The sequence below is a fragment of the Pectinophora gossypiella genome, chromosome 17 (genome assembly GCF_024362695.1).
Source record: "Pectinophora gossypiella chromosome 17, ilPecGoss1.1, whole genome shotgun sequence".
Lineage (NCBI taxonomy): Eukaryota > Metazoa > Arthropoda > Insecta > Lepidoptera > Gelechiidae > Pectinophora > Pectinophora gossypiella.
In genome coordinates this window covers 15,153,143-15,171,310 of record NC_065420.1, presented here as the reverse complement: position 1 = coordinate 15,171,310, position 18,168 = coordinate 15,153,143, and the positions used below count along the sequence as shown (strand labels likewise).

General features: G+C 41.8%; 3 protein-coding genes across 3 annotated transcripts; 1 reads left to right on the top strand and 2 right to left on the bottom strand.

The window, feature by feature from the left end:
* Positions 1-1,440: 1,440 nt before the first annotated feature.
* LOC126374703 (uncharacterized) lies at positions 1,441-8,394 on the bottom strand. Its single transcript, XM_050021420.1, has 8 exons — positions 7,982-8,394; positions 6,543-6,689; positions 6,340-6,444; positions 5,830-6,251; positions 5,344-5,737; positions 4,889-5,121; positions 4,439-4,505; positions 1,441-2,549 (listed from the first exon to the last, which is right to left on the bottom strand). Exons 1-8 carry the CDS (start codon positions 8,262-8,264, stop codon positions 1,441-1,443), a joined length of 2,760 nt encoding a protein of 919 aa, XP_049877377.1. The 5' UTR covers positions 8,265-8,394.
* A 633-nt stretch (positions 8,395-9,027) lies between these two features.
* LOC126374721 (enhancer of mRNA-decapping protein 3) lies at positions 9,028-12,195 on the top strand. Its single transcript, XM_050021455.1, has 5 exons — positions 9,028-9,332; positions 9,414-9,562; positions 9,966-10,082; positions 10,311-10,504; positions 10,588-12,195. The coding sequence occupies exons 1-5, from the start codon at positions 9,178-9,180 to the stop codon at positions 11,392-11,394; spliced, it is 1,422 nt and encodes a 473-aa protein (XP_049877412.1). The 5' UTR covers positions 9,028-9,177; the 3' UTR covers positions 11,395-12,195.
* A 67-nt stretch (positions 12,196-12,262) lies between these two features.
* On the bottom strand, positions 12,263-17,966 carry LOC126374729 (tafazzin). Its single transcript, XM_050021463.1, has 4 exons — positions 17,694-17,966; positions 15,605-15,730; positions 14,089-14,512; positions 12,263-14,021 (listed from the first exon to the last, which is right to left on the bottom strand). Exons 1-4 carry the CDS (start codon positions 17,806-17,808, stop codon positions 13,781-13,783), a joined length of 906 nt encoding a protein of 301 aa, XP_049877420.1. The 5' UTR covers positions 17,809-17,966; the 3' UTR covers positions 12,263-13,780.
* Between the last annotated feature and the right edge of the window lie 202 nt (positions 17,967-18,168).

Below are 18,168 nucleotides of genomic sequence, written 5' to 3'. Positions count from 1 at the left end.
TGTAAGACAACATGTAATATTATCATTCTGAAAAAAATATTTTGAAACAGTGTCTGTTATAAAAAGTTACAGCAAGTTATGAATAAAGTATGCACAAAAGAGAATCAATATTTTGAGTAAGTTTGAGCTTTTGTGCTATTTGTTATATTATCTAATGGATAGTCTAAGTCACGGGTCACCAATTAATTCTCTTGTGGGTCTGTTTAAAAATGTACATCTTTCACAGTCTGTTTTACAATATCAATTCCACCCCCAACAAATACAATACTACCATGACGAGCTGTTGTCTTGTTCACATTGTCCGTCTTTTGTCATGTGGCTATCTGATGAATGACAGAGACGAGATAAATTGAATACTTTTTTAGATTCTTCGGGATCTACATTAAATAGTTTGGCAGTCCAGATGCAGATTACTGTTGCCATTTGGTGACCCCTAGTTTACGTGATTTTACATCTTGTTTAACTATGATTGTTAGCTAAAATGTTGAAATGAAACAACAAAGCATTAATAAGTATTATTGATTGATTGATTGATTAATAAGTACAATAATACCTAATGGAAAAAAAAGATTAAGGGCCTGCTTCACCATTTGTTGATAAGAGTCTGATCAGATGACCACCAACCAAAAATTAACTGGTAGATGGTAGTAGGTACTGCCATCAGAGACTTATTCGGCAGATAAATTATTTGAATTCAAGATTTATACAATTTAGTGATAATACAATATAATTATAAAAAACAGAAATAATAAATTAAAATAACTAGTTTACTTAATCTTATTTTTCCATAATATTATATTGTATATTTTTAATTCACAAAAAGTTATAGTACGAAGTTACAAAGATAAAGAACTCGTTTTTTATGTTTCACATCATGGAAATTGATGTTAATGATAATAAAAAAAAAATATCCTATTAGATATTAAGTTTAGGATACTCACCATTACGTTTTATAATAATATGTTTTGTTTATTACGAAAGAATACTTTTGTATGAAAAACCATTTAAATCATATTTTTTGTGTAATATTTTTATCACAACTATCACAACGAATAACGGCAAACAACCTCCTCTCAAGTAATCACAGACTAATAAGAGATACTACGTATCAGACGAACATCTCTAGTACTTAGGTTTTGTTTGATTGGTTTTAATGATACATGACAGTTGTTTTTTTTTTAATAATCGAATTTCACTTGGCAAAGGACTACGCGTTAGACGGCCTTATGTACTGGAGCGGGATATTCAAAAGATAGAGTCTTGTTACCGGGATCGGTATTATTTTACAGATTTTAATTCGACTTTAAAACAAGAAAGTACCTATTTCAAAGTCTCAGATAAACGTACAATCTGTAGAAAATAATACCGAACCCGGAAACAAGACCTACTGACCTCAATAAGTTAGGGCTTGTTTCGTAGGGTTAAAAAAAATGTGAGAAGTTATTTATTAAATGATTTATTTTTCAATTTTTTACAATATTTTTTAAGTGCCATTTCTTGCATGGGCGGTAAATTTTTTTTTAGTCGAGATAAATCAGTGCCTTTTAATATACGATTTATTACATTGCACCAATTCATTACTGAGAACCTGATGGTAATAATTATAAATTTTTCAAGCACCCTTGATCTGTGTTCGGTACAGTTAATAAAATCAAATGAATACTTGGATACTATTAATGATTTGATATTTTGTAAAATATTGTTGTTATGACCATTGTTTTCCAAGTATTCATTTGTTTCAGAGATAACTGCACCGAAACACCTTACAGCACCTTCAGATGGGTAGCATAAACGGTTTTTGTTTTTAGAGAATTCTCTGTGACTGATCCATTCATGTAGGTCATTTTCGTCACTTGTAAAGGATTTTTTGCAGACATCACATGACAATTGCAATTTCCGCACTACCCATCCTGCAGTGAAGGCCCAAGAGTGCATATTAATACGTTCTCTACGGGCCTGCTCCACTATTTTTTCTATGCTTGAAACCGAATGACCCGGACCGCTACTTTCTTTTTCGTTGAATAATTGTTTTAAATTTAATATTGGGTTTGCCGGGTCATCTTCACAATTAAATGTATCTTTGTGGAATTGTAGAAACCTGGTAATCAATAATGATTTGAATGTGCTTTGGAAACTGTGGCAGTTAGGGTCATTATTTCTATAATTATAGGCCCTTACCTGGCCAAAGAAGTTTTCAATAGGATCAGAACTAAAAAATCTTGGCCTCAGAAGTTTTACACCCTGACCTTTTAAAATCTGCCACAGTCTCATGTAGGACTCTAATGTGGTTATAAAGTTTTTTATAGAAGGCACTGATTTTTCCTTACCACTTCCATCCACAAATTTCATTTTCTTTAAATGTTGAATGGCTTCTCGCCAAAAATCGTGGTGCTGAGAGTTTTCAGTAACAGCTAACCGCAGTGGCTTTTTCGCTGCTTTGGCACCAGTGGCAGCTCCATTGACGCTGTCAAATAATTTATCCAAAAACAACACAGTTTCTGCCGTATTTTTCAATGTGTCACTTACTGGCTTGCCATCAGCGTAGTGAGCTGAAAATAAATTCGCCACAATATAACAACTGAACTGAATAGTTGTAACTGAATAGTTGAATACAGGCACTTATCAGTGAAAACTGCCTGCCTGAGTTAATAATAATAATAATAATATGAGATCAATTTAAAAAATGATGAGAAAAATTAGATAGAGAGGCTCATTGGCTAACAGAAACACCCCATGTACCTATCTTCAGCGATTATTTACGGTTTAGGAGATATGATCCATTTTGAACCTTTTTCAAGATTTTCTTCCTTACTTCAGAAATCATTGTTTTGTAGCTATCTCTTTCTTAATAATTATTTTATTTTACATAATACCTAATCCTAAGAAAGTGAATCACTAGCTGAAAAATTAAAAAAAAAACAGCCAAATGAAAGAAAAATAGTTATTGGATGTCAAAGTGAGAATTCGACCAAAATTGTTACAGTTGTTAAAACTTCGCCGACGAATAATAAACACTTGAGGTTGTCATGGACCCTAAAGGTATTTCTAAAAACTGCTCCATTTAATACGCTTTTAGAAATATCCTGAAAAAGTACCCTTAATAGGAGCAAGAAACTAAGTAATTGGCCCTCAAAGATTGCAAAACAGATTTGAAGGAAAAATTGACATTCTCATACATTGTAGCTGCTTCTTTCTAAAGTTGTTAAAGGTGCTCAATGACACATTTCTTAAAAAAAAACACGCTCATAATCGCTAACAGGGTAGTGGCAACGGTCTGAAGACAAACTCACAATCACTTTGGTATAACTGTGCTTACGCTTACTTTAAGTTACAAAATTTACTTGACAATATTAGAATGCACCACGATGCTGATCCTCCTGGGTATATCGTAGAAATCCTTTGTGTCAATGGACTTATGCAAGTTTAAAATACTTACAAACACCAAAAGTGACTGCAAGTTTTGTCTTCAGCTTGTTGCTATGTCTACCCTGTTGGGAATTAGGAGCGTGATAATTTATGTATGTCGATCCAGAGGCCCGGGTTCAAATCCCGGTGGGGACATATCACAAAAATCATTTTGTGATCCCTAGTTTGGTTAGGACATTACAGGCTGATCACCTGATTTTCCGAAAGTAAGATGATCCGTGCTTCGGAAGGCACGTTAAGCTGTTGGTCCCGGGTACTTAGTGATGTAAGTAAGTAGTCGTTACATGAGCCATGTCAGGGGCCTTTGGCGACTCAATAGTAACCCTGACACCAGGGTTGATGGGGTTGGTAATCCACCTCACAATCACAACTCACACTTTAGAAGATATGTATGTTTTTACTTAAAATGTGTTATTTACCACCTTTAAGAACGTTAAAAGGAACTGCATGACAACCTCATGTGGTTATTATTCTTCTGCAAAGTTTTAACAACAGTAAGAATTTTGCTCGAATTCTCACTTTGACTTCCAATATTTATATTTTTATCTTTGATTTGGCTTTTTTTATCTTTCAGCTAGTGGTCCACTTTCTTAGGATTAGATATGATGTAGAATAAGAGAATTATTAAGAAAGAGATAGCGACAAAGCAATGATTTTTGATGTAAGGTAGAAAATCTAGAAAAAAGTACAAAATGTGTCATGTCTCCTAAACCGTAAATAGGTGAATATCAAAATGTGCCATGTTTGGTGGCGAACTTAGGTTCCTTTTTTAATTACTTAACTTACTACTTACTTAACTTAATTTAGGTTCCTTAACCTAATAGTACCAAACTTGGCACATTTTGATATTCACCCAAATAATCGTTGAACATATATGGGGGTGTTTCTGGTAGCCAATAAGCCTCTATCTATTTTTTCCATCCATGCAAAATTACAGATTTCAGGTACGAACAGCTATGTCTTGAACAGAGACACTAACATATTGAAACTAAGGGTTAATTTATTTACTTACAAAATTTTGCAGTATAGGACAGGGCCGCAGATACTGTACTGCTGAACACCTTTACACAGTTTTTGACCTAGAAACGAAAAGAAAATAATAATAAACCGGCAACTCGCGCGCAGAGTTCCACAACACTATCTAATGAGACATTATTGTTGTATGGGAGCACCGCTTGATTTAATTATATTTTTAGTAGTTTTTGTTCTTATAGCGGCAACAGAAATACATCATCTATAAAAAAAAATAAGTCTGTAGCTCTTACGGTTCATGAAATACAGCCTGGTAACAGACGTCTGGTAACAAAAGGTACCCAATCACGAAACAAAGTCTTAGTAATTGGGTACCGTTTTTTACCTTTTAGGTACAGAACTCTAATAGCAAACTTTAGCATACTATAGATTCTTAGTTCACCCCTGTCAACTGCAGTTTCTGTAGTAGGTTTTGATTAAAAGTAATTACCTTCATTTTCTTTATTTTTTCTGGAATTACATGTTGGTCCGTCAAATTGTGGAGCAGCCTGGCTTCGGTGTGTTCACAGTCAGTTTTGTATACATCTACAATATCACTCCACTTTGATATTTTGCCATCAATGGTGATATTTTTATTCAGAAAATTATTTCTTATGCCCTTTATCAGGTGTGGAGGGTCATAAATGATGCTCAGCTTGACATCATTGATTGTGACTGTGCCATCTGAAAACGTAAAATAAACAATTATTGATTTTACCTGTAAATTCCCATATAGTTGGCTAACACAAATATGTTATTATATAGTATGTAGCGTAAGTCAGGAAATAACTATTCTTTGCATCCACTTGCGGCTTCACTCGATAAGTTAGACTTTAAACTATCTCCATTCCTTTTGTCTCAATGCATCCCGACCGTGTAGGAGTGAAGAAGTAACTGAGTACCAACCTGGAGGTACATCTGCCAAAAGCTGATCCCGCCTAGTATCCTGCCTTAAAGAAGATAATGTAGACTGGAATGTAGAGCCTTGGTCACATGATATTGCTATCGGCTTTAATCCGCATTCCACAACTGCAGCAATTATGTCTTTCAAAATAATTTTCAGCTCTACCCCCGAGGTGGCGCCTTGGCAAAAGTAGAAAGATATTGGTTGCTGCCACTTGTAGACTGCTCCACGCAACATAAACACTAGTGCGTGGTCAGCAAATTGGCGCTTTTTTTCTTTCAGCTCTACAAAGCCTGTGATGGTATCCTGTTTTCTGTTGTAAATAAGGGCTGTGTCTAATGACATTTCATCGAAAATGACTGTACACAACTTCTTGCGTTCATTCCATGTCCCAACCTGCAAACACATACATGTTTAATTATTGCAACACAAAGCAAACTTTATTATTTATACTGGAGTTTAGCTGTAAGATTGTGTTAAATACAAACCTCCTTCTTGATTAACCCAGTGACTTGCGAACTAATTCCCGTATGAATCGAAAGCTTTTCAATCATTTTATTTAATGTTGTTTTTGAAGGCAAAATAAATATACGATGTAAAAATCGGTAACCCTTTGGACTTTGTTTCATGATTGCTAAGGCAATCATTTTTTCTTCAGTTGTAAACCGGCGTCCTTTTTTTCTCTTAGTGCAAAGTCTTGTTTGCATTAATATTATCTTTGTAGCATATGGATTTAAGTTTTTAGTCAATTCTTCAAAAGCCTGCCCTTTACTGAATTTTGCTGCATCTTTGGCTCTTTGAAAATAGTCTGCTTGCCTTTTTGCTTTTTGGTAAGCATCATAAATTTTTTGCCCCATAGGCGTCAAATCTTTTACTTTCGAAATCACTCGCTTTCTTAGTTTTACTGATCCTGAAATTCATTATTACCTTTTAGTAATGCTGGACAAAATAAGGGTATTAAAAAAATATTCAATGTACAAGAAAATCTATTTTCTTACCCGAGACTTGTAATGTGGTTTGGACTGGTGTATTTACAGTGCATCCACCACTAGGTCCTGGTATAGGCTCTAGGGTAATGCACCCTAATCTGTCTTCTTTAATATCTATTCACAAAAATATAAAAACTGTATTAATAAGATGATTTTAAAAATCTTTTACATGTTCCTTGAAATCTTTGTGCTAGAAAAAACTATTTACTTACCCGAGATTTTAACTCTGGCTTGGACTGATGTATTTCCGCTTAAGTTGTCTTTGCTCATTTTTATAGAGCCTTCACTCTGTCTTGGTATAGGCTCGTAGCTAATGCCACCCAACCCATCCTCTTTATGGACTTGATTCAACGGTATCTCTGTACACAAGAAACACATTTTAATAAATAATGTAATACATAACATATACATAAACAGCCTATATACGTCTCACAGCTGGGCACAGGCCTCCCCTCAATCAACCGGAGGGGGTATGGAGCATACTCCACCATGCTGCTCCACTGCGGGTTGGTGGAGGTGTTTTTACGACTAATAGCCGGGACCAACGGCTTAGCATGCCCTCCGAAGCACGGAATCATCTTACTTTTTCGGACAATCAGGTGATTCAAGCCTGAAAAGTCCTTACCAAACAAAGGACAGTCTCATAAAATTATCCCGTTTTTTTCACAGGGTCCGCTACCTAACCTGAAGATTTTTACAGATCCGGTTTTTACAGAAGCGACTGCCTGTCTGACATTCCAACCCGCGAAGGGAAAACCAGCCCAATACAGGTTACGTCACATACCTCCGAAAATGCATTTCTCGGGAATGTGGGTTTCCTCACAATGTTTTCCTTCACCGCAGAACATGTGAAAAAATATAATTAATTATATCTAAAAAAAACTAACAAGAAAAAAACTAGCTGTTCTCGAGAGTAATTATGCTCAATCCGGGGATCTTTATTTTCTGAAACATATATCAATATAATATAAAACAATATGTAACTGCAAAGTTGTGTTAGGTATATCAAACAAAATTAATGCAGTTTGGTGGGTGGGGCTCTGTCTGTTTTGTTTAACATAACATCCTACTAATTGATAATTAAATGTAAACGTAAGTTTTATCATAATTATAAAAGGCATTTTGTGCGAAGACATAATATCCCACCCACCCTTCTATTTGAACCCAATAAAACTAGGGAAATTTACAATTTTGGTCAACTCAAATCTTAACCAAAATTAAATGAAAGAAGTTATGAAGAAGAATGAAAGAAGGCAATATGAGGATACCCTACATTATATAAAAGAAAGTTTAAATTCGCTAAAATACAGTGCAGAGTGGTTAGCATGTAGTCTTTACTACATGTGTGAATGCCTAAACAGATTAAAATGTGAAGTAATAGTCTTTTCGTGGTCGATGAAGTTGCGGGCAAAAACTAGTTATTTATTCAAATCATTCAAATATACCTAAATTGGCTTTCATTTAAATATACCTATCTAGCTTATTGGTGGTAGGGCTTAAGGTGGACCGACGATCTGGTGAAGGTCGCGGGAAGCCGCTGGATGCGGGCAGCGCAGGACCGATCGTCGTGGAGATCCTTGGGGGAGGCCTATGCCCAGCAGTGGGCGTCATACGGCTGATGATGATGAGCTTATTGGTTGTAAATACTTACCAGTAAGATTCTTGTTGGATGGTATTCCACTAACAATCTCTTCTTCAGTGAATAGAGATGGGTACGCCTTGCCTAGTAGATGGGATTTTGCAGTAACGAATTTACGTTCGAAATGCTTTTGACACACAAAGAGCTTCGAAAGTTCAATTCTTGGTGTATCTTTTAAATTAACCTGGTCTTCGAGGCACTTTAACCACTTATTGAGTCTTTTCTCAGTGCATGGAAAATGATGCAAAACAGCGTCCTGTCGCGAACTTTTGCAAACACAGCACTTGTAATACATTTTCAACGAAAGAAAACGTATGCCAAAAGATTCACTGGGCTTTGTATTACAAGATAAAGTGGAGAGGATAAGCACAAATACACTTCACTCGATCACACAGTACCTTGTAATGATAAAAAGTTTGAGATGAGATTTTTTTTTTAATGGCCGGCCGGAAAACATGGCTGTCACCGCTAACCAATCACAGGCCAGCATAATTGTCATACGTCATTAAAGAAATATGGCGCCTATCGACAACATCCGTTCTACGCAGATTACGCGGCGTGCAAGTAATTGACACTGTGTGTCTGACACTGACATGTGTCTGACTGATTGTGAGTGAGTGAGTTGAGTGCATAGAGATAGGAAATTTGAGTGACTGACTGGTAAACCTATTTTTGTCTATATCCAAAGGAACTGAGTTTTTGGCACAGAGTACTTTTATATATACGGTTTTTGGTAAAAAGAAAGACGGAACCTTATGATAAGATCTTATCTCTTATGATTTGATCTTAGATCTTCCGGAAAATGCTAAACCGACAAGAGCGTGGCTCGTAAATTAGTGAGTGATGATAATAAGTCTAATATTTTACGGTTTACGGCTCTTGAACACGATAGATGAAGAAAGTGTAGATGTCATGCGTCTCTATCTTTCTCTGAGGCAATCTAGAAGGAGCACCGAAACCCGAAACAGCGGGCGGCGAAGGGACGGGTCTCCAATATTTTGAACGCAGTCGAATATGTTTGATAGATATGTTTCATTCGTCAATCGAACGAATGAATGTATAGGACTGACTGTCAAGTCAATAAATAAAATAAGTGAAATCAACTGAAATGTGGTTGCTTTTTTTGCATGATTAACATGGTGACAGAGTTTCATTGCAAATATTGTCGTAGTTAACAGCGAAAGCAAGTTATAAGATAGAATACTGCGATGGCGAACTGGGTAGGTTACGCGGTGTCCGTGAACTGCGGCGAGCCGCTGGGCTGCTACCAGGGCACCATCCTGAACGCTGACGGCACCACCATCACCCTGACTAAAGCTTTCCGTAATGGATTCCCTTACCCTAAGTCACAAGTCACTTTAAAGTAAGTTGCGTCGTTTAACAAGCGAGGGTCGAAGTGAAGCGAATACTGATAGTAAATGTACAATGTACTGTTTCCTTCCAGTGCGGCAGATATAAAGGAGCTGAAGATCATTGAGGCGCGCGCGGAGCCGGCAGAGCAGACGCACAGCACGGTGGCCGTGGCCAAGTCCAACAAGAAGGCGGCGCGGGCCACAGTCTGTGAGAACCTGCAGGCCAACCCCTCCAGCTCCGGTACTCTATACATATGTTGCACTTATTGCACGTTCTATTGAGGGTCAATACAAATGAAAAATATGGTATACTTACTACCCTCATCCTTAAAATAATACTAATTTTAAATGATGAAAAAAAAGACAAAATAAATTTTAATTTATTTATTTAATTATAATGCCTTTTTTCAAAGGTTTTTTTAAAAAAAACAGAAGTTTTTTTATATTAAACCTTAATACTACCAAGAGAAAAATGTGTATTGTGTCATTATTAGTCGGTAATGATTTGATTTTAATTTAGATCATGTCTACTGTCAAGTGTGTGGTAAATTATAGTAATATTATTTTTTTGTGTTGTTACTTCAGGTTTATAGTACCTTTATTCTGTTGTATTAAAAGGGTGTTGGTTGGTGCTTTTTTTGCAGGCAATCAGGCTGGAGGCAGCGGGGGTGGCGGTGGCGGGGGCGGGGGCGGCCGGGCGGCGCGCAGCAAGCCCATCGACATCCAGCCGTCACGCAGCGGCAAGAGCAACAACCATGCAGGTCTGCCATCTGGGCCAGCATCACACAGCTTCCAATATTAAATTTAATAATATTTTTAAACTATTTGTAAAAGAAAATATTACATTTCAATCGTTTACATGTTTTATTGTAAAAAGGGAATTGTTGAGAATATATTTTTCAATAGGCACAGACAAACAAAGAAAAGCATTCATTAGGAACTAGACCATTAGAAGGAACAACTTTCCTTACTGAAATTGAAACGTGCAGGCAGCTACGGGCAGTCGGGGTCGACGCCGAAGGGTCGCGGCGGCGGCGCGGACAAGCAGCGGCGCCGCAACGAGGCGTGCTTCGGCGACGCGGCAGACCCCGCGCTCGACCGCGACTTCGACTTCGAGGGCAACCTCGCGCTCTTCGACAAGCGCGCGCTCTGGGAGCAGATCAACAATCAGAAGCCGGACCTCGTTAGACAGGTACGGCGTTTTGTCGTTTGACGACGCTCTCTGTGCGCACGGGATACTGATGTGTCTGTTGTCAGACGGACGAGGCGCACGGCAAGTTCCGGCACGACGAGAACGTGCTCGGCGGCGGCGGCGGCGGCGGCGGGCCGCGGCGCGCCATCGTGGTGCCGGACGAGCTGCGCGGCCCGCTCGACTACGTGAGCGACGACGGCTGCGTGGTGCCGGCGGCGGCGGCGGGCGCGCGGCGCCGGCTGTGGGCGGCGCTGGCGCGCGCGGGGCAGGCGCACACGGCGCGGGTGCTGCTGGCGCGCGCCGGCGCCGACGTGTGCGTGCGGCTGGTGGGCGGCGGGCGGCGCCTGGAGCCGCGCAACGCGCACCAGGCGCCCGCCGCCGCCGTGCTGGCCGGCCACCACGACGCGGGCGCCGCCGGCCTGCTGGCCGCGCGCCTGCTGGCGTCGCACGGCGCGCGCGTGGCCGTGTACGTGCACCCGCCGCTGGCGGGCGCGTCGGCCGCCGTGGCGCAGGAGGTGGCGGCGCTGGCGTTGGCCGACGTGGCCGTGTGCGGCCGCCTGGCGCTGCTGCCGCGGGCCGACCTGCTGCTGCTGGCGCTGCACGACCCGGCGCTGGACGAGCCGGCGGCGCACTACGCGGCCGTGGCGGAGTGGGCGCGGGCGGCGCGGGCCGGCGCCGTGGCGCTGGAGCCGGCGCCGGGCTGGGACGTGCCGTGCCGCGCCAGCGTGTTCGCGCTGCTGCCGGGCGCGGGCGCCGCGCTGGGCCGCGTGTTCCTGGCCGACGTGGCGCCGCCGCTGCGCGTGTTCCAGGAGCTGCGCGTGCACTACCGCCCGCCCTTCGGCGCGCACTCGCTGCTGGCGCTGCACCCCGCCGACGACTGACCGCGGGGCCAGCGCTCGTGGCCCGTCGCAGAGTGACGACTGACAGTTGGGCTGAATCGGACTATTTTGACGCCGCTGCGCTGCGTGTTGAACTCTCGCCTGTAGCGAACACCTTGTACAGTGGCCTGTATCTCGAATGATTTCTGTATTTTATTAATTGAATGAAGTGACCGTGTCCTCGTTACGGTCGACAATGACCGTAATATCTCTATGTGTAATGTTGTATGTAAGTTGATGCGTGGAGCGCCACGTGCCATACAAGTGTCCTCCCGCCTCCCGTCTGTACAGGCCTGCACCGCCAGCGTCCGGCACGATCCGGGAGCGCGGCTCTCGATCTGTCTCTTATTCGCTATATTTTCCTATCATACCTCTTCTATCACTTTAAAGTGAAGCTCAATGATGAAACGCATTCACTTCATCCTTCTGGCTCGGTTCTACACAACGGAGATCGCGTGCGGCAATATCGTATCGGACGCAGTGAGTCAATGCCTTAACCTCCCCAAATTAAGAATTATTCTATTTTTATATGGATATAATGTATATTTGAAGAATTAAGTATTATTTTTGAACAGGTTATCTGTGTCGTCTGCTATCTGCTAACAGACGGTACTGATTCCAATAGACACTTTCTAGAGTTATACTTGTCATTTTTTTATCTGCTGATGAGTAAACGAAAGTACAAATCGGACAAGAGGTGTCTGCAGGAATCACCACTAACATAAAGCGCGGGATTTTGTTATTAAAAAACTCGACTCGCGCTACATTGACAATGAACTCGATCAAATAAAATGTTGAAATTGATTATGGCATATTTTATTGAGACACGCATACGGGTTGAGCGGGGGGCGGGGTACAGTGAAACCACAACTCGAGGTCCATCAATTTATTTGTGGAAATAAAACAGACTTAGTTCCTCAAAAAGCACACCACGACATATAATCCCGGATAACAGAACAACAATAATCAAGTTATTATGAACGTTATGGCTTACAACACAAGACGCGAACACTTCTAACTAAACATTATATACACAGGTTGCGCTGCCCGTCTGTACACACTTATAATTATATAAATGTACAAATTAACTAATAATACACCGTAACCGTACGGAAGACTCGATAAGGTAACAGCTGACGGGCGATGACGTCACAGGCGACACGTCACTTAAATAAACTTTACTACTCCACTAACACATGGCAATCCATAATTTCTAAACGTATGTACTCGCGAGCAGGTACAACCACGAGGCAGGTAGGTGTATACTGCATGGGGTTACCTACTCAATGTCGCTGAATGTAGGAGAGGTTAGGTACGCTGTTAAGTCCTCTTGGCAATCTCGCAGAAGCATTACTTAATAAATGGATCATTTCATCAAATCTGTACACTGTCATTTATGTAGGTAATTACAGGTAAGCCCACCGACAGATAGACAAGGGAACACACTGTTATGCCTGCTCCGAGTACACACAATTATTAACACATGTATTCAATTCGCGCATCGTCCATTTTTTGCTTTTTGAGAAAATATATTCTTTAAACATGATTTAATGAAATAGATTTAAATTTCAAAAGGGGTTGATAAAATATTTTGGATATAAAACACTTTGAGTGCAGTCTTTGGTCGTAGACATGGCGGATTCATATAACATTATTCCCTATAAGTAATTTAGTGTGATCGTTCACGCAGCGTGAGAGCGATACAACTAGGGTAAACTCGAGTAAAAATATTTAAAATTGATATAAAAACCAGCTGCTTCGGAATAGGGTGCGAGTTGCGACACGAGGTCGCGACGACCACTCGCGATACTTATAAACATCTTGCGATAAAATTTAACAAAGTGTAAAAGAACAGTGTAATGTAACATGGAACGTGCGAGGCCCCAGGGCCGCGTGGAGTGCTCAAGGGCGGGCCCGCGGCCTCCATTAACTAATAATACTTAAAACAAGCTTATTGTGCCATTTGCTCTGGAATAAATGCACGGCCCCGCCTCGCGCCGCGGCGCGGGAGCATCGTGCGCATGTCTTTACGGGTACCTACTTGAAGATCGATAACAATATAAATATTCATATAAAATCTCTTCTATTTTAAAATGTTACCATTTTGAAAATCGTTCTCTTCGAAGACGTCATTACGTTTCTAAATTGATATGATTGTCGTACATGTAAACACGAGCATCCGCCGGCCGCGCCGCCCTGCAGCCGAGGGTCGCGGCGGCGGGCGGCGCTACGACGGTTATACTGAAGCGAACATATCACGCAGAGCTCGCCTCGCCTACGACGACGAGGCGGCACGCGCCGGGCTCCACCGAGGCGGTTAAAACGCGACTCTAAAGTTAAAACCAGTAGAAAAAATATAAGTAAAAGTAAAACTTATAAAAACGCCGTATTATAAGTCCTTCTCCTTGTCGCGGCCGTTGGGCAGGCGCTCGGGCGCGGGGTCGGGCGCCGGGTCGGGCGCGGGCCGCACCAGGATGTCGGTGCGCGCGTCCAGCAGCCCGTCGGCGTGCGCGCCCACGGCGCGGCGGATGAGCGCGTGCGTGCGCTCGCGCAGCCGCAGCAGCTCGTCCTGGATGCGGTCCGTGATGGCCTTGCGGGTCTCCTCCTCGCTCGCGTTGGACGCGCGCAGCCTGCGGGGGGCACGGCGTCAGTGGGGCACAGCATAAGGGGCGGGGCGGGGCGGTGGGGGACACTTACCGGTGCAGCAGCGTGTCCAGTTGGATGGGCTCGCCGACGTTCATGAAGACCCGCTTGCGGAACTTGAGCAGGTAGGGCTCGCGGTTGGGCAGGATGCGGTCCATGCCCTCGTGCCAGACGGGCAGCACGAGGGGAGGTGGGCCGCAGTCGGCCACGAGGCGGCCGACGCCCCATTTGAAGCGGATGTGCTCCTTGTCGACGTTGACGCGCCCCTCGGGGAAGATGTGCACCCAGTCCCCGCGCGACAGGCGCTCCACACAGAAGTCCATGGCGGGCTGGTACACGCCGGCGCCGCGCCGCACGGGCACACACTTGCCCAGCGCGAAGAAGCAGCTGTGCAGCGCCCGCGTGAAGCAGATGTCGTGCGCCGCCAGCGACCAGCGCATGCGCGAGCCGCGCACCAGCACGCCCATGTCCAGCACGCCTGCAAGCGACACTGCTCTCAGCGCAACTAAATATTTATATTCTAGCCGCATATAGCTGTTGGTGTGGGAAAAAAAACATAATCGTCATGATGGGAATGCTACCAGAAAGAAAATACTTGAATGACGAAATATACCTTCATCATCTCAGGCTGGCAGAGCAATGTGCGAAATCATCCTACCTATCTAAGTTTTCATGATATGCCAAATTACGTAGGTACTGAACATTACTCATAGTATTCATATCAGGTAATAGTAAATAATAAATATCGGCATAAAAAAATAGTACGTTCCAGTTGGCAAGTGCGACTCGCGCCGCTCCAATAGCGATCTAGCGAGGCAGCCGCACGCGGCTCCCCGTTGCGATGTTACGTTCATTACGCTGTATGCTAACCGAGCGCCGCCGCTTATGTTACTGCCTAATAGAGGTCTTGCTCTTGAACGACAGTGACCACCTACTTCCGAGAAGCAAACTCATCTTCCTTATAGGAATGTAAATAATGGTACAAATACAATAAGTATGACGTAAATCATTTGTCCAGATTATAACATACAGCTCGCGGCACAGGCCGCCCGAGGGTCTCTGTGTATAATATTATAAAATAATTTCTTATCAACTGACCTTAATCCTAATAATGTCATAAGCAAGATGCATGCAGCGTAACTTACATACAAAACATTTTATTTATCGCATATCAGGGCATCGCCTGATAACTGATACTTTTTGTTCTTTCGTATATACATATTATATTTATCAGTGTAATTGCACGCGTTAAGCATAAGTTTGAATGTACGATTCTATGGGGCAAATGTAGGTCATACCTCGTATCAATAAAATAGCTACACGGACATCGGTACATTATAATAAATAATCAGTTAACTTGGTTCAATGAATATTTAGATGATTCGTCAATTTTCAAGAATGACTTTTTGTTACGAAAGTAAAAAGCACCATGCATGTGTCTTCGCAATGTTTTATAGGTATTCCTGCTAAGTGTGTGTGCATTATATGGGTGTATGGTATGAGCTAGTGTGTGTGGGTGTGTGCGAAGTGCGCGTAGTGTATGGTGCAGGGCGTAAGGTGGGTGGTGTACCCCAGAGGCCGGGGTCGTCGAAGCAGGAGTGGTGGTTGGAGACGGTGAGCAGCGGCACGCCGGGCGGGCGGCGCACGGCCCGCGCCAGCGCCTCGCGGTTGTACACCGTCGTCTTGTTCAGCAGCTCTGGAACGTACACGGAACCGCGGTTACACACTCCCCTTGTGCCACTTGTACTTCCCGTTGATGAGGGGGAGCTAGCGGCGGCGTAAAGGGTGGGGGGGCGGGGTTGAGTTTCGGTGCGCCTCGGGTGCCAAGCCAAGCCCACTCACCCATACAACTATAAAATGCATAAAAAAACCTCCCTCTATAAAGACATATCAATAAATAACTACCTATTCTTGTAGCTAGCTCCTAGTTTTTAAACAGGTATGAAATATCATTATTATGAAATACATCCCAACTATAGTCATTTTAATTTTGAGGGGTGCTTAATAGAAAACCGCCTGAGGTGCCGATCCACCTCACGCCGCCGCTGGGGGGTGCGATATCGACATCCGATATTTATTTCTTCAATGAGATAAAACTACTTACACTATTAAAATTTATTAAAAACTAGTGAATGATAATAATGTCTGCAAAGTCACACTACCAAGCCAGTAAATGTTTTAATGTCATTTTCTTTATACTTTCAAGAAGGTAATTAAATTTTGCTTTGTTATAAAAAGTCAGAACAATAATTTGCTAGCAAAATACGTTACAAATTGCTCTATACTACAAATAAATATTGTTTGATAACAAACCAGTAATTCTTTATATTGCTGTATGGTCAAATTTGGTTTGATAAGGATACCATCAAAGATTTAAAAAATAAGTCAATAAGCTATTGATAAAGTGCAACTTAAATGATTGGTGTGTTAACTAAGAGAGATATCAAACTAACAATACAACAAATAGTAGAACACTCTGCACTAATACAAGCTAACATAAGGTATACTTAGTTGCTGAAGATTCTCAAACACACTACAGGCGAATAAAGTGTTCCGATAAAGCGGTGTTGAGAGCATAAACTTGTAGTTGCATACAATCTAATAATTACCGCCCCCAATGCCGCCTGCACAATGAAACAACTTTAAACATTCAAAAATGTTAAAATAATTTTATATTTTCAATAAGCTTGGTCAATCGTACTTATTGAAGCAGTGGCTCAAGGAGGGCCCTCACGCCACTGCGGGGTCGGGGAGAGCACACAGACACAGACAGCTAGATCGGGAAATAATATTGAACTTTAGACCATGACACAAATTACCGGTACTTACTTGTGGTCCTCATCAATAATATATTGTTGTGTTAAATATGTAAATTATTTTTTTTCATTAAATGAACTTCACACTTTCAAGGTTTTTACAGATTTGATAAGTAAAATTGTACATACTATGTTCAAGTAATTAAAAATACATTTAAAAATTGTATTTATACACAATGTCCTGGTAACCTTGCACTTGATGAGACAGTTGATTTCAATTGTAGTTCCGTGTGTACTGTACGTTTGGAGAGCAGAGGTATTGTTGTTGGGCATTGTACAGTTCACAGTAGTGATAGAATAAGCAATGTAATGATGTAACTGATGACTGTACATTTTTGTAGTCACACCTAATGTATTCTTCATATTTTATAAAGAAATAGTACCTTATTAAAAATAAAGTAATAATTTTCCTTAAATATGACAAAGTAGCTAAAGTTTACCCTTATAACCTACTTCATAGACATTTCCTTCCTATCAGACAAATCTTGAATGTAATCAATGAACATGAAGACTACAGGTGTACCTCTAACAGTGAACAGTCAATAATAAAATTTGTATTTTCTTACCTAGTTAATAAATATTCTGATGCCTACTACAGTAATGGATTACGAAATTCGGAATTAGGAGTCATGACGCAAAAGAGAGAAACTGCTGAGTAGGGACAAACAAGGCGGTGGCCGCGCTCGTTTCATGTTGCGCTGATGCGAGCAACTCGCAACCAGTTCTCGTCACGGAGCGATATTGCCCAATAGCAGACGTTGTCGGGCTCCACCTGCTTTTTATGAAAGGAATGTGGTAGTGGAGCGGGTGGAAGATGAGCCCGCAGCTGGGGCCGAGCCTCACCTACGATGAGCTTGCTGAAGAGGCCGACGACGGCGACGGTGATGGAGCTGGCGCACCACCACAGCCGGCCCGTGCTGCGCAGCCGCGGGATGATCCATCCGATGTCGTAGCCCATGGCTGCGGGAACGCTCCAATACCCCCCCGTGTTAAACCGACATCATTACTGTGATTAACTTGAATAAAAATCAATTTTTCAATACGCAACAAGACACCCGTGTGTCTTAGTTACGAAATTGACAGCTGACTGACAAAAATGACAACTGCTTTTTTTTACTAAATAACTGTTACGGCTTTGAGTACAGTTATTTTGAGCCCATACAAGAAATACTAATAAACTTTATAGTAATGAAACTGAATAATATACAACTTGCGCGAGTATTCCTACCTATCTGTGATTCCTACCAATGGGTTCTACATGCCAAAAGCATGGAATTAAGTAAGTACCTATATAATTATTATATAATTACTTTCTTGC